The 16,108-nt window shown below is 29.4% G+C and overlaps 1 protein-coding gene across 5 annotated transcripts in view; it reads right to left on the bottom strand.

Moving 5' to 3' along the window:
• Window positions 1-1,097: 1,097 nt before the first annotated feature.
• Prps (phosphoribosyl pyrophosphate synthetase) overlaps window positions 1,098-16,108 on the bottom strand; it is a 69,952-nt gene continuing 54,941 nt past the window's right edge. For all 5 annotated transcript variants that reach the window (XM_075308294.1, XM_075308296.1, XM_075308292.1 and 2 more), the window contains 4 exons: window positions 6,833-6,957; window positions 4,663-4,861; window positions 2,428-2,562; window positions 1,098-2,364 (listed from right to left, as the gene is read on the bottom strand). In XM_075308294.1, the coding sequence (XP_075164409.1) occupies window positions 2,272-2,364; window positions 2,428-2,562; window positions 4,663-4,861; window positions 6,833-6,957 (552 nt within the window). In that variant the 3' untranslated portion in view covers window positions 1,098-2,271. The remainder of the gene's footprint in view (window positions 2,365-2,427; window positions 2,563-4,662; window positions 4,862-6,832; window positions 6,958-16,108) is intronic.

Raw genomic sequence — 16,108 nt, 5'->3', positions numbered from 1 at the left:
AGGTCAAATCTGGGGATCGGTTTATATGGGGGCTATATATAATTATGGACTGATATGAACCAATTCATGCATGGTTGTTGGATACCATATACTAACATCACGTACCAAATTTCAACCGAATCCGATGAATTTTGCTCTTCCAAGGGGCACCGGAGGTCAAATCTGGGGATCATTTTATATGGGGGCTATATATAATTATGGACCGATTTCGACCAATTTTTGCATAGTGGTTAGATACCATATACTAATACCATGTACCAAATTTCAGCCGGATCGTATGAAATTTGCTTCTCTTAGAGGCCTCCCAAGCCAAATCGGGGGATCGGTTTATATGGGGGCTATATATAATTATGGACCGATGTGGACCAATTTTTGCATGGTTGTTAGAGACCATATACTAACACCCTGTACCAAATTTCAGCCGGATCGGATGAAATTTGCTTCTCTTAGAGGCCTCCCAAGCCAAATCGGGGGATCGGTTTATATGGGGGCTATATATAATTATGGACCGATGTGGACCAATTTTTGCATGGTTGTTAGAGACCATATACTAACACCCTGTACCAAATTTCAGCCGGATCGGATGAAATTTGCTTCTCTTAGAGGCCTCGCAAGCCAAATTTGGGGGTCCGTTTATATGGGGGCTATACGTAAAAGTGGACCGATATGGCCCATTTGCAATACCATCCGACCTACATCAATAACAACTACTTGTACCAAGTTTCAAGTCGATAGCTTGTTTCGTTCGGAAGTTAGCGTGATTTCAACAGACGGACGGACGGACGGACATGCTCAGATCGACTCAGAATTTCACCACGACCCAGAATATATATACTTTATGGGGTCTTAGAGCAATATTTCGATGTGTTACAAACGGAATGACAAAGTTAATATACCCCCCATCCTATGGTGGAGGGTATAAAAATGGCAGGCAATGTTTGCTATTTCAGCAAACAGTGACTGTTGTTTTCACAAACAAATTTCTTTGGGTATATAGAAAATTGTGCACAAGCAAGAGCGATATCCTTTATGTAAATAGTCGTTGAAAATCAAGCGACCATAAATTAATAGATTTTAATAAAATAAAAACATACATATAGGCCTTTTCTTTTATGTTTATTTTTTTACCATTTTGTATCATTTTGTTTTCATTATAAATTTTTTTTCATTATATTTATTCCAATCGCATCTTAATTTTGTATATTTGTTTTTTCTTATCGGTACATATTTCATTTTATTTATTGTTTGAACAATTATGAGTCAATAATGAAGACTTAACACTATAACAAATGTTGTAGCTGTTTATTCTTGGTTTTGTTCATTTTTTGCTTTGCTACATCAATGTACTCCTGCTATATTCTTGATGTTTTCCTTTTTTTACTGATTTTGTTGTTGTTGTTGTGTTTTTGCATATGTAATTTATGAGAGGTTGCTAATAGTTTTCTTATATTATAATATGTGTGTGTATAGATGATAAGAAATCTTTCCTCTATATAATTTTGTAGAAGAGTATATGCATATAAAAAAATATTTTTCAAATTTTGCAATTACATTTATATGCAGTGTATATCAATATCAATAGATTTTTCTGTGGTTTTCAGGAAAAAAGTGCTATAATTTGACAAATTTTACAATTAATAATCATAAAAAAAAATAAAAACAATTCATTTATAAAAAAAAATCAAAGAAGGATGTTTGAGGAAAATGAGTAAAAATATTTGTTTTCTAATTGAAAGGTGTTTTCAATGCTTGTTCAATGTGAGATGCTATAAAAGGCAATTCTTTATTCAAAAAGAGATTTAAAATATATATGGTATATATTTTCATAATTTGATTTAGTTCAACTAAACTAATTTTAAAACATACTATATATCAGTGGTTTTTATTGTATGGCAAAATAGTTATTAATTAATTAATATTTATATTAGAAACCAAAATAAAAGTTGAAATGAGTAAATTTTCATATAAAATTAAAAAAATCATATGTTTCATAATTTAAAAATATTTCATTTAATAAAAAAAATACATACTCGTATAACAATAATGGCAAATAATCGCGAATTTTTTTGAAATTTTGTATTTATGTTATTTGTAAAGAAAAATGATTTTTTTTGTCTGCTTCAATGTAGAATACGACGAAAGAGATAATGAAGATATAACAAAAAAATATATATATGTATATTAAAGCATATAAAGTGATAATAATAAAAAAATATAATTGTTACAATTTAAAGAATTTATGTTTGTAATAAAAAAAAATAGCGTATTTTCTTAATATGGAACATTTGAGAAGAGATAAGATACACTTTCACCATTGTGTGTTCTTCTAACGGCTTCGGCAAACATCATGGAAACATCAATGCACTAAAATTAAAAAAAAAAATATTTAATGTCATTCATTTGTTTTTAATTGAAATTATACTGTACCTGTATCTTGGGACAATCTCTCATGTGTCCATCTTGAGGTATAGTATTTGTGACGACCACAGCCTCAAAGCATGCATTATTTATGCGAGAAATCGCTGGTCCCGAAAAGATACCATGTGTCAAAATGGCATAAACCTGAAAATATTGGCAAGAAATTCAATCTATTAGTATCAGGTGTGCTAGAAAAAAAACGAATACGATCTTAAGTTAGGCGTTGCCTATGATAATATAAACCCTAAACCTAAAAATTTGAGAGGTTTTATTAAAAAGAGAATTTAACCCTTAAATACACAAGAACACCGTTTCCTTCAAAAAATATTTAAAAAAAAAAAAAACATCTGTATAGCACATTTTTTTCTAAATGTTTTTTTTTTTTTTTGCAAAAATAATGGTTGATACAATGGTATCAACCATTATTTTTGCAAAGATACAATGGGCATTAAACTAAGTTTTTCTTTACAAATAAACAATTTGATTGTACACAGAAAAAAATATCACCAAAATATTTCCAATTAAAAAGTTAATTGAAGTTGAAAATTTTTTCAATTAATAAATTAATTGATACAATTAACTTTTTAATCATGATAGAAACATTAAGTTAATTAAGTCAATGATTGAAATTTTTAAAATGTTTAATTAAAAAATTAATTGATACAATTAACTTTTTAATCAAATTCGGAAGACTAATTCAGTTAAAAAAAGTGCTGATTTTTTTTACTTTTTTAATTAAAAATGTATTTCAAACAATCATTTGTTAATCCAAATAAAAACTCTAAGCCAATCTAACTAAGTAATTAAAAATAGTTACCTTTTTTAATTAATAAATTAATTGCGTTTTGCAATCAACATCAATTAAATTTTTAATTGAATCAATTAAAAAATTAATTGAATTTTGCTGAAAAAATCAATTAATTTTTTAATCAAGAATTTTTTCTATGCCCAATTAAAACTGTGATTGATACTATCATTTTCGTGATTGAAGACATTTCAATTAAAAAATTAATTGGATCAATTAATTTGGTGATTGAATCAGAGAAAAAAAATTTTTGTGTGTAGTAGAGCATAGAGAATAGTGATATTTTTACACTATACAAATATAATTATTCACCAATTTGTAGGCTTTTTATTTTTTGGGACAATATTTCATTTCAATTTCGGTTTCAGTTTACACAGAAGTACATATTTTTTGAAACTGCTTTATGATGTTTTAAATGCAACAAACTTGATATCGTAGAATTGGGTCAAAATTTTAAGACATAAGAATTTTTTTCTGGTTGTATCTTATACAGTGTGCATTTAAGGGTTAAGGAGATTTCTTAACAATATGCGAATGATTAATATATATTTGGTGTCTTTTCGAAGTTTTGCTTTTTTGAAAATTTGGGAAAGTCAACTTTTCGACTTTTTAAAATTCAGGAAAATACGACGTCGACGTTTTTTTTTGTGAGATATGTTATCTACAAAGCAATGAACCAACAAGTTAAAAATAATAATATATAAATCTTGAAACTTCTCATGTTCACACGTAGAAATGTGTTAATAACATAGTTCTAATACCTTTCCCCATAAAATATCTTTTATGACGAGTGACACTTTTGTGCCTCTCTTTAAAAATTCTCAAATGTAACGCTTTACCGGTACGCAATTTTGTAAACCTAATAGAGTAAGGGATCGAAATGTTTCGGCCAACCAGTATTGGTAGCACAACTTATAGTCTTTAACCAAATATTTCTGCAATACAAGCGATGTTTCGACTTTCGTTTAAAGTCGATTGCGGTCCCCATCGAAATTGTAGATAACCAAAAGTCGCCTTCGAATTTTCGTAATTTTCCAAAAAGACTATTACAGTGAAACCTCTCAGGAATGGACACTCACGATCGCCTAAATTTTGTCCACATTTGGGTGGTGTCCTATTATGAGAGTTAAACTTTGTAATGTGTAAAATCGTAAACGTCCCACGACAATTGTCCACTTTTGAGAGGATTCACTGTAGTCGATGTGCGATTGTATCCCTAACAAAATCTCTATGCAAAATTTCATAAAAATCAGATGAGCAATAATGCGACCTTGAAAGGGTCGAGATCTAGAACAATGTAGAAGCATGAGATTATTCTGAATTAATCTATCGATAAAAAGTAGGTTCTAGAATCAATAAAAAAAAGAGGTGTTCTTCAAATAACTTTCAATATATACGAAAATTTTTCCGAAAATTTGCCAGTTAAAACATATATTTACCTTAGTAGCACCTGCTTCCACCAAACGGTCAGCAGCATGCACAATTGTACCGCATGTATCGGCCATATCGTCAACTAATATGGCAATTTTATCTTTAACATCACCCACAAGCACCATGGAGGCCACTTCATTGGCCTTCTTACGTTCTTTGTGAATCAAGGCGAATTCAACATTCAAACGATCCGCAATAGACGTCACACTGGAATAAGAAAATTTAAAATGAGAACAATATTTATAGTAATAAAAAGATTAGTTCTTTCAGCAGATTGTATGTGTCTGAAATCTCGTTTGCTAAAACTGCAAACGTACTACCGCAGTTTTAATTAAAAAAAGTGTTTGCTATTTCAGCAATGGAAAAATGTTGATTCAGCAAATAGCTAAATTAATCGAGTTTGACTATATAATTCACTACCATTTTTTTAAGTTTTCTTGACTTTAGTGGCATTCCATTTTTAAACAAATTGTTGTTTCTTAATTTATAACATAAGAAATACAATAAAAGACTGTAAGAAATTAAAGGCTTCATTTCTTCCAGTCTTACGCTATGGTCACACTAGGCAAATATTTGACCAAAATGAGTGTCAAACATTTTTCCAGAACCATTTTCCAAATATCTGGATACGGGTTTTGGAAAATAATCCTACCATGATGTTATATATCCATATGAATATTTTAACGGTTTTAGGTTGCACTAACGAATGAGAACTTACTCATAATGGACGTTGATAATATGACTTAAATTAAAAGTTTTAAAGATATTAAATTTATAAAAATGTCAAAATTTTATTTCTATGAACAATTTTATAAAAATTTTATTTCTATAGAAAATTTTGTCAAAATGTTTGTTCTATACAAAATTTTGTATCTATAGAAAATGTTGTCAAAATTTTATTCCTAAAAAATTGTTTGCCAAAACTTTATTTCTATAAAAAATTTGGTTAAAATTTAATTTCTATAAAAAATTTGGCCAAAATTTTATTTCTATAAAAAATTGGTCAAAATTTTACTTCTAAAGAAAATTTTGTCAAAATTTTACTTCTATAGAAAATTTTGTCAAAATTTTACTTCTATAGAAAATTTTGTCAAAATTTTACTTCTATAGAAACTTTTGTCTAAAGTGTACTTTTATAGAAAATTTTGTCAAAATTTTATTTCTATAGAAAATTTTGGCAAAATTTTATTCCTATAGAAAATTTTTTCTTATTTCTATAGAAAACTTTCTCAAAATTTTATATCTCTAGAAAATTTTGTTAAAATTTTATTTCTATAGAAAATTTGGTTAAAATTTAATTTCTATTAAAAATTTGGCCAAATTTTTATTTCAAAAAAAAAATTGGTCAAAATTTTACTTCTATAGAAAATTTTGTCAAAATTGTACTTCTATAGAAAATTTTGTCAAAATTTTATTTCTATAGAGAATTTTATTAAAATTTTATTTCTATAGAAAATGTTGTCAAAATTTTATTACTATAAAAAAATTTTGTCAAAATTTAATTTCTATAGAAAATTTTGTCAAAATTTAATTTCTATAGAAAATTTTGTCAAAATTTTATTTCTTCTTTATGTTAGCCTGATATCAACGCAGGCTGGTTTTTAATTGTAATAATATGTAAAATTTTATTTGTCAAATTTTTATTTCTATAGAAAATTTTGTAAAAATTTTATTTCTATAATTTTTTTTCAAAATGTTATTTCTACAGATTTTTTTTTAAGTTTATTTCTATAGAAAAATTTGTCAAAATTTTATTTTTTAGAAAATTTTATTTTTATAGAAAATTTTGTCCAAATTTTATTTCTATAGAAAATTTTGCCAAAATGTTATTTCTATAAAATATTTGGTCAAAATTTTATTTCCATAGATAATTTTGTTTATTTTTTTTTTTTTTCTATAGAAAATTTTGTCAAAATTTTATTCCCATAAAAAATTTGGTCAAAATTTTATTTCTATTGAAAATTGTATCAAAATTTTATTTCCATAGAAAATTTTGTCAAAATGTAATTTCTATTGAAAAATTTGTCAACAGAATTCTACCCATTGTAGCAACCCTGTACACAACTTGTTAAAATAGCAGTAATATGTTATGTATGCTTAAAAACAGCAGTAGTTGTTTGGTTTTATTAGTAGTAGATCTGAAGGAATTTGAATTTCATTTTATACAGAATTTCTTACCGCTTAGCGCCACCAGCATCTGGTGAGACAATAATTGAATTCTTCCATTCTGGAATGTTTTCTTTGATCCATTTCAAAACAGCTGGTTCAGCATAAAGATTGTCTACCGGTATATCGAAGAATCCCTGAAAAAATAATTATCAAGATATTAATTTAACATATTTAACATATTTTTGGGGACACACAATGCCGATTTAAAGAAACTTGATTTTTTTACCAAACCACTTTAGTCGGCCCTTTCTTACAAACGATGTAGCAAATACAACTTTCGAAAACGGAAAAAAATATGAAGTAGTCTTTTTATTTGCATATTTAGAGACCTTAAAAACCCGATTTAGAATTAATCTAAAATAATCCCAAAAAAAGGAAATAAAGTCATTTTACATTAGGTGTTCGACATTTAAAACCACTGTATTAAGAGCAATGATTGGTACACAGAAAAATATATCACCAAAAGTTTTCCAATAAAATGTTAATTGAATTTTAAAAAATATTTTATTAAAAATTTAATTGGTAAACAAATTTTTAAAATTGATACAAACATTAATTGTATCAATTAGTTTTTTTAATTGGAACAATCATTTTCGTGATTGAAGACATTTCAATTAAAAATTAATTGGATCAATTAATTTCGTGATTAAAGACAAAAATACATTTTTTTGAGTATAAATGAAATAGACAGATATTGTTTGAACTGCTGAAATCTGCACTATAATTATAGGACATTGTCTGTCTTACTGTGTAGAAATATAGAAATAAATAAATAAAGTAAAAAATAATACCCGTTGTGCGTAAAATAATAATGCGTTAATAATAATGTTTCTTATATTCTAACATTCCCCTCAAGTTTGTTGCCCAGTGTAATGGCAAGAATAGTTTGATTTGTTTTTCTACTCTGATATTCACATTGAACTGGATTGTATTTCCATACAGAAGTATTTATATGCTATAATTTTAAAAATATTTGCCACCTTTGAAGGTTACTACATCATCATTTTTTCACATACGTTTGATTGGTTTTAAGAGAAACAAGTATATACGGCCGTAAGTTCGGCCAGGCCGAATCTTATGTACCCTCCACCATGGATTGCGTAGGAACTTCTACTAAAGGCTGTCATCCACAATCGAATTACTTGGGTTGCGATAACACTTGCCGATGGCAAGGTATAGTAAAACTTTTTAGCACTGTCTTCTAAATTGTAAGTTAGCCCATACGGGGTATATATTAAACAAAAAAAGGCCGATTAAATACGTATATAATCTAGTTTGACAAAATTTTCTATAGAAATAAAATTTTGACAAAATTTTCTATAGAAATGAAACCTTGACAAAATTTTCTATAGAAATAAAATTTTGACAAAATTTTCTATAGAAATAAAAATTTGACAAAATTTTCTATAGAAATAAAAACTTGACAAAATTTTCTATAGAAATAAAATGTTGACAAAATTTTCTATGGAAGTAAAATGTTGACAAAATTTTCTATAGCAATACAATTTTGACAAAAATTTCTATAGAAATAAAATGTTGATAAAATTTTGTATAGAAATGAAATTTTGACAAAATTTTGTATAGAAATAAAATGTTGACAAAATTTTCTACAGAAATAAATTTTTTTCAAAATTTTCTATAGAAATAAAATTTTGACAAACATTTCTATAGAAATAAACTTTTGACAAAACTTTCTATAGAAATGAAATTTTAACAAAACTTTCTATAGTAATAAAATTTGAAAAAATTTTCTATGGAAATAAAGTTTTGGTAGATTACAAAATTTTCTATAGAAATAAAATTTTGACAAAATTTTCTATGGAAATAAAATTTTGACAAACATTTGTATAGAAATAAACTTTTGACAAAACTTTCTATAGAAATTAAATTTTGACAAAACTTTCTATAGTAATAAAATTTGACAAAATTTTCTATGGAAATAAAATTTTGGTAGATTATTTTTGGCGATATGGACCAATTTTTGTGTAATAAGTCATCGGCTATATATAACTAAAGACCGATATGGACCAATTTTTACATGGCTGTTAGAGGCCATATATTGACAAAATGTACCAAATTTCAACCGTATCGGATGACTTTTGCTCCTCCAAGAGGTTCCGGACGTCAAATCTGGGGACGGTTTATATGGGAACTATGTATAATTATGGACCGATATGGACCAATTTTTGCATGGTTGTTAGAGACCACATACTAACACCATGTACCAAATTTCAACTGGATCGGATGAATTTTGCTCTTCCAAGAGGCTCCGGAGGTCAAATCTGGGGATCGGTTTATATGGGGGCTATATATAATTATGGACCGATATGGACCAATTTTTGCATGGTTATTAGAGGCCGTAAACTAACATCAGGTACCAAATTTCAACCGGATCGGATGAATTTTGCCCCTCCAAAAGTCTCCGGAGGTCAAATCTGGGGATCGGTTTATATGGGGGCTATATATAATTATGGACCGATATGGACCAATTTTTGCATGGTTGTTAGAGACCATATAGTAACATCAGGTACAAAATGTCAATCGGATCGGATGAATTTTGCCCCTCCAAGAGGCTCCGGAGGTCAAATCTGGGGATCGGTTTATATGGGGGCTATATATAATTATGGACCGATATGGACCAATTTTTGCATGGTTGTTAGAGACCGTATACTAAGACCACGTACCAAATTTCAACCGGATCGGATGAATTTTGCTGCTCCGGGAGGCTCCCCAAGCCAAATTTGGGGATCGGTTTATATGGGGGCTATACGTAAACGTGGTCCGATATGGCCCATTTTCAATACCATCCGACCTACATCAATAACAACTACTTGTGCCAAGTTTCAAGTCGATAGCTTGTTTCGTTCGGAAGTTAGCGTGATTTCCACAGACGGACGGACAGCCGGACAGACGGACGGACGGACAGACGGACAGACGGACGGACGGACGGACATGCTTAGATCGACTCAGAATTTCACCACGACCCAGAATATATATACTTTATGGGGTCTTAGAGCAATATTTCGATGTGTTACAAACGGAATGACAAAGTTAATATACCCCCATCCTATGGTGGAGGGTATAAAAAAAAACGACCGAATCATATCCAATACATATAACATATGTATGTACTTTGTACTTAACTACATTTCTATACCTATAGTAGGTCACGTAGGGATTTCAAACATTATTGTGCGTTTCAAGAAATGTTATTTGTAACTAAAAATATTGACAATTATTTCGAATATATTTATACGTTTCCATTGAAATAACCTTTGCTATTATGCACAGCGTTATCTAACAATTATATTCACCAAATTCAATTAAGGGCAATTTTGTTTTGTAATAAAATACTTCTGAATTGTACGATGACGAACAATCATAGTGTAGGAAAAGCTATAGAAAATACCACCAAAAATCTAAAAACATATCAATTACCAACGCAATGCATCAATTAAGTTATTATTTACCAAACATGAAATGATAATGCGAACAATTCATGCTTACTTTTAAATGAAAATATTTATGTAAATTAAATTCGTTCAAAAGTGATATCACCAGAATATTTGAAAAGGGTGTATGAACAAAAAAAAAACATTGCAACGAAATTTCCGAGTTTAGACATACATTCAGAGAAAAACTCAGGAACCCTCATTTACGTTTCAAGTGTCAATCCGTTTACAAATATGCTCAGAGATAATCTCGGGAACCTCGTTTATGTTTCAAGTCAATCCGTTTACGAAAGTAAATAGACACCCATATGGCGTAATAGGGGAAAATGTTATTAATCTGGCTTTGATATTTTCGGTTTGATAAGTCTTCGATACCACGCAGGTATATTACGGCATTAATTTCTAGTGTTGGATGTTCGTCACATCGAATAAAACCGAACTCGAATTTGAAAAATGGTATTTGAGAGAAGGAAAATGTTATACTGGCAACTCATCAAAAAGTCAAAATCACCCCTTTTTGATTCTCTTTCATGACTCTGGTGAGTCTCGAAAACTTTCAAACAATATTGAAAATATTGAATTTATAGAAAATGTTGTCAAAATTTTATTTCTGTAGAAAATTTTGTTAAAATTTTATTTCTATAGAAAATGTCAAAATTTTATTTCTATAGAAAATTTTGTCAAAATTTTATTTCTATAGAAAATTTTGTCAACATTTTATTTCTATAGAAAATTTTGTCAAAATTTTATTTCTATAGAAAATTTTGTTAAAATTTTATTTCTATAGAAAATTTTGTCAAAATTTTATTTCTATAGAAAATTTTGTCAACATTTTATTTCTATAGAAAATTTTGTCAACATTTTATTTCTATAGAAAATTTTGTCAAAATTTTATTTCTATAGAGGAAGGGAATGTTGGCAGGGAGGGAATGTTATGTTGGCAACCATTGAAAAAGTTAAATTCGCACCTTTTCTCTCATGACTCTTGTGAGTCTGGAAAACTTTCAGACAAATCTACCAAAAACCATTCAAACTAGAAGTGACAAGTTACATGATATTTGCTTTATTGACATCTAAAACTCATTTGTAACTGATTTATTTTTTTTTTCATGATAGAGCTGAAGCGTATTTGGCAGGACAAATACAACCGACTATTGTGGGCTTCAAAGTAAACAAAATGTTTGAGTATCGCACCATAAATCGTTATAAAGGGTGATTCTTTTGAGGTTAGGATTTTCATGCATTAGTATTTGACAGATCACGTGGGATTTCAGACATGGTGTCAAAGAGAAAGATGCTCAGTATGCTTTGACATTTCATCATGAATAGACTTACTAACGAGCCACAACGTCGAATTTTCAGTGAATGGGCCCTAGAAAAGTTGGCAGAAAATCCGCTTTTTTATCGACAAATTTTGTTCAGCGATGAGGCTCATTTCTGGTTGAATGGCTACGTAAATAAGCAAAATTGCCGCATTTGGAGTGAAGAGCAACCAGAAGCCGTTCAAGAACTGCCCATGCATCCCGAAAAATGCACTGTTTGGTGTGGTTTGTACGCTGGTGGAATCATTGGACCGTATTTTTTCAAAGATGCTGTTGGACGCAACGTTACGGTGAATGGCGATCGCTATCGTTCGATGCTAACAAACTTTTTGTTGCCAAAAATGGAAGAACTGAACTTGGTTGACATGTGGTTTCAACAAGATGGCGCTACATGCCACACAGCTCGCGATTCTATGGCCATTTTGAGGGAAAACTTCGGAGAACAATTCATCTCAAGAAATGGACCGGTAAGTTGGCCACCAAGATCATGCGATTTGACGCCTTTAGACTATTTTTTGTGGGGCTACGTCAAGTCTAAAGTCTACAGAAATAAGCCAGCAACTATTCCAGCTTTGGAAGACAACATTTCCGAAGAAATTCGGGCTATTCCGGCCGAAATGCTGGAAAAAGTTGCCCAAAATTGGACTTTCCGAATGGACCACCTAAGACGCAGCCGCGGTCAACATTTAAATGAAATTATCTTCAAAAAGTAAATGTCATGGACCAATCTAACGTTTCAAATAAAGAACCGATGAGATTTTGCAAATTTTATGCGTTTTTTTTTTTTTAAAAGTTATCAAGCTCTTAACAAATCACCCTTTATTAAGCCTCTAATGCCTAATCCCGCCTTTAGGCGGGCATCATTTAATAAGGAAGCTTTTAGTAAAACACACCATAACAGGGATGGAAAATTCAATTTTTACGAAAGTACTAAAAAAGTATTTTTTTTTTGAGCGAAAAAGTACTTTTCACTAAATTTCAACAAAAATTCCATTGGTAGATTATTGTCAAGAGCTCTTTGGACTGAATTTTAAAGAAAATAAAACTTTGTTTCCCAACTCCTCAATTTTAAATATTTTTTTCGTTTTATATCCGCTTACAAAGACTACTGTAGTATTGTAATCACGGTTGCCACAGTTAATAGAATTCTACTGTTTGGTAAATTAATAGAAATCTTGGTACTTCATAAATTTTCTGTAAATAAATAAATAAAAAAAAGTTTTCTATTGAAATAAAATTTTGACAAAATTTTCCATAGAAATAAAATTTTGACAAAATTTTCCATAGAAATAAAATTTTGACAAAATTTTCCATAGAAATAAAATTTTGACAAAATATTCTATGGAAATAAAATTTTGACAAAATATTCTATGAAAATAAAATTTTGACAAATTTTTCTATAGAAATAAAATTTTCATCAGAAATAAAATTTTGACTAAATTTTCTATAGATATAAAAATTTTACCAAATTTTCCATAAAAATAAATTTTTTACCAAATATCCCATAAAAATTAAATTTTGACCAAATTTTCCATAATAATAAAATTTTCACCAAATTTCACATAAAATAAAATTTTGACCAAATTTCCCATTAAAATAAAAATTTCAACAAATTTCCCATAAAAATCAAATTTTGACCAAATTTCCTATAAAAATAAAATTTTGACCCAATTTCCCATAAAAATAAAATTTTGATCAAATTTTCTATAAAAATAAAATGCTGACAAAATTTTCTATGGAAATAAAATGTTGACAAAATATTCTATAGAAATAAAATTTTGATAAAATTTTCATCAGAAATAAAATTTTGAAAAAATTGTTTACAAAAATAAAATTTGACAAAATTTTCTGAAGAAATAAACTTTTGATAAAAATTTCTATACAAATAAAATTTTTCTGAAGAAATAAATTTTTGCAAAATAATATTTTTTGGTAGTTTTTGGTAAGATTTTCTCCAAATGTTGGTAGATTTTTTTTTGTCTCAAGTTTCAAACGTGACTGTAATGGTTCGCATTATTTTAGTACGCGATCGATAATTTCTTATCTAGAAAGTGTTCGTGTGGAAGCGTAATATAGAATCACATGATTTTTCAACTAAAACATTCTTGAAATTCAATAAAATCGTGTATTTCACTATGGCTAATAAGCAAATTTGTTAGACTTTCTCAAAATATTAAAATATTTTGTCAAAACTATTGTACCATAAATCTAATATCGGCTAAAAAATTTCTACACAAAAGGTACTAAATTGTTCGCGGGGGTACTACGGTACTGATCAGGGTGAAAAAGTATTGAAAAAAGTACTATAGTACTGCATTTTCCATCCCTGCACCATAAAACAACAAAAATGGGTAAAATAAAATGAAAACTTAGTTGAAACTGTTCCAGAGGCTTTGCAGCATATACTGAATTTTATCGTACACATTTTTCTTGTTTAGTTTTCTTGCTTTTGTGTCGTTAACATTGAACATTTAATCAGGTGGCAAAAAAAATTGGGGCATTAGAGGGTTAATATTGGTAGCGTTGCGAAAAGTCCTGGGGTGGGGTGAAAAATCAAACTTTTAAATTGTACTAACGAGAATAAAAAATTGTACTTTTTGTGTTCAAATTGTACTAAATTTCAAAAATAAAGGATTTGAATATAAAAATAAAAATTATTTATCAACTTGTAAAATAACGAAGGTGCAATTTATAAATGTTTTGTGCTCAAAAACCAGTCGTAGAATTACCCTTACTAACACTGTAAATATTTTTGAGTATTGGAGAACTTCACAATGGGGGTACCTCGTAATGGCTGACACCTTGCTCAGGCTATAAGATGGCTTGACATGAGAGAAGTTTCCACTGTCTATCGATATCCGTGGGAAATGAGTAAATTTATTCTTTGATCATAGCAAGTCAAATTTATAAATTGTGTTTTTTGTATGACAATATTCATTCAAACTCGAAACAATATTTCGGATTTGAATACTGAAGATTCTAGAAATATCACAATACATGCAATTTTAGCGGAAAAATTAGAAATAGCGTCTCATTTAATAACCTGCAGACTTTCAATATTGGACATTTTCGTCTTATTGAGTGAAAACTATTTTTTCATCTCCATCAGGAGATGTCCAAGATCTAGCAGAAGTTTCGATTTGACCTCAGTAAAAAGACTAACATCCAATGGATCACCTCAAAAATGTTTCAAGGGCAAAATGTTATTTTTTATTTAAAATCATTTGTTCTTCAGAAAAGAATAGCACTTGACATAAACGAAATTGATATATTTGCCATAGCCCATTTTGGAATTAAAATACCTCAAGATTTTAAATTTTAGGCTGTGTGGTTTACTTTGGGTTTAGTGAACTGCCCGAATTTATTTTGATAATTGGTTGATAGTTTTGCTGCAAGTAGAGGATGCTGATGAGAAATATGGTAATTCCGAAATGTGCGTCCATCCAACCATCTTGCAGTGTATAAGGCTTTGCCCAAATAAATTTGACAAACATTCTTTTCCTCTGTTGGTTAAGCTACACTTGTAGATTAGTCAATGCATGGTTTTAAGTTGAAATCAAAAACAACAATAATGATTTTAAGCAAATCGTAAATAATGATTTAAGCAATTGCGGCTTCCAATAGTATTTAATATTTTGCCCTCAAGAAGTCAAATTGGGAAATCGGCCTATATGGGAGCTATAATAACACATGACTCAATATATTCTAAATTTGGCATGGCTCTTTACGACATTAAAATATCGGTCCATATGGCGGCTATTCCAAAACATGGACCGATATATGCCAAATTTACTTCTAATTGCTGTAAAATACGTCTAGATTTTAGATTTGAAGCAAATGAGATTAAAATTGCCCCAAGATGTCGAATCGTGAGGTCGATCTATACACTAAAAAAAATATTGTCGTGAGGCCAAAGATGCGATGCGAATTTTGTTTAGAATACGCATTTCTCTCACATAAAGTGATTCGACTTAAAACTGGATGTTTTTGCATGAAAAAACATCTTAAGTAATTCTGAAAAATTCTTCAAAAGTAATGAAATCGTATTTAAATTGAATCTTGACTACAAAGCAAAAACAGCTTTCAAAAATAGGAAATGTTATTCAAATATTTTATTTTAAAGAGTTTTTTTTACTTGAATCTTTGCATAGAATCAAGTACGCAAAACTAAAATTTAAAAGAGAATTGTGTCTTCAATGTATCCTTAGGATAGGTTAGGTATAGTGGCAGCCCGATATTTCAGGCTCACATCTATTCAGTTCATTGTGATAACACATTGGTGAATTTCTCTCTTATCACTGAGCTGCTTCCAGATTCCAAGTCTAGCTCAATAACAAGGGACCTCCTTTTTATAGTCGAATCCGAACAGCGTTCCACATTGCGGTGAAACCACTTAGAGAAGCTTTGAAATTCTCAGAAATGCCACCAACATTACGACCCTTGGTATACAAGGCGGACATGCTAACCATTGCACCATGGTGGCTCCCACGGTATTCTTTGACTCGGAATCA

Source organism: Haematobia irritans, chromosome 4 (assembly GCF_050003625.1).
Source record: "Haematobia irritans isolate KBUSLIRL chromosome 4, ASM5000362v1, whole genome shotgun sequence".
NCBI lineage: Eukaryota > Metazoa > Arthropoda > Insecta > Diptera > Muscidae > Haematobia > Haematobia irritans.
The sequence above is the reverse complement of the archived record's forward strand: the minus strand, read 5'-3'. Positions and strand labels throughout refer to the sequence as shown.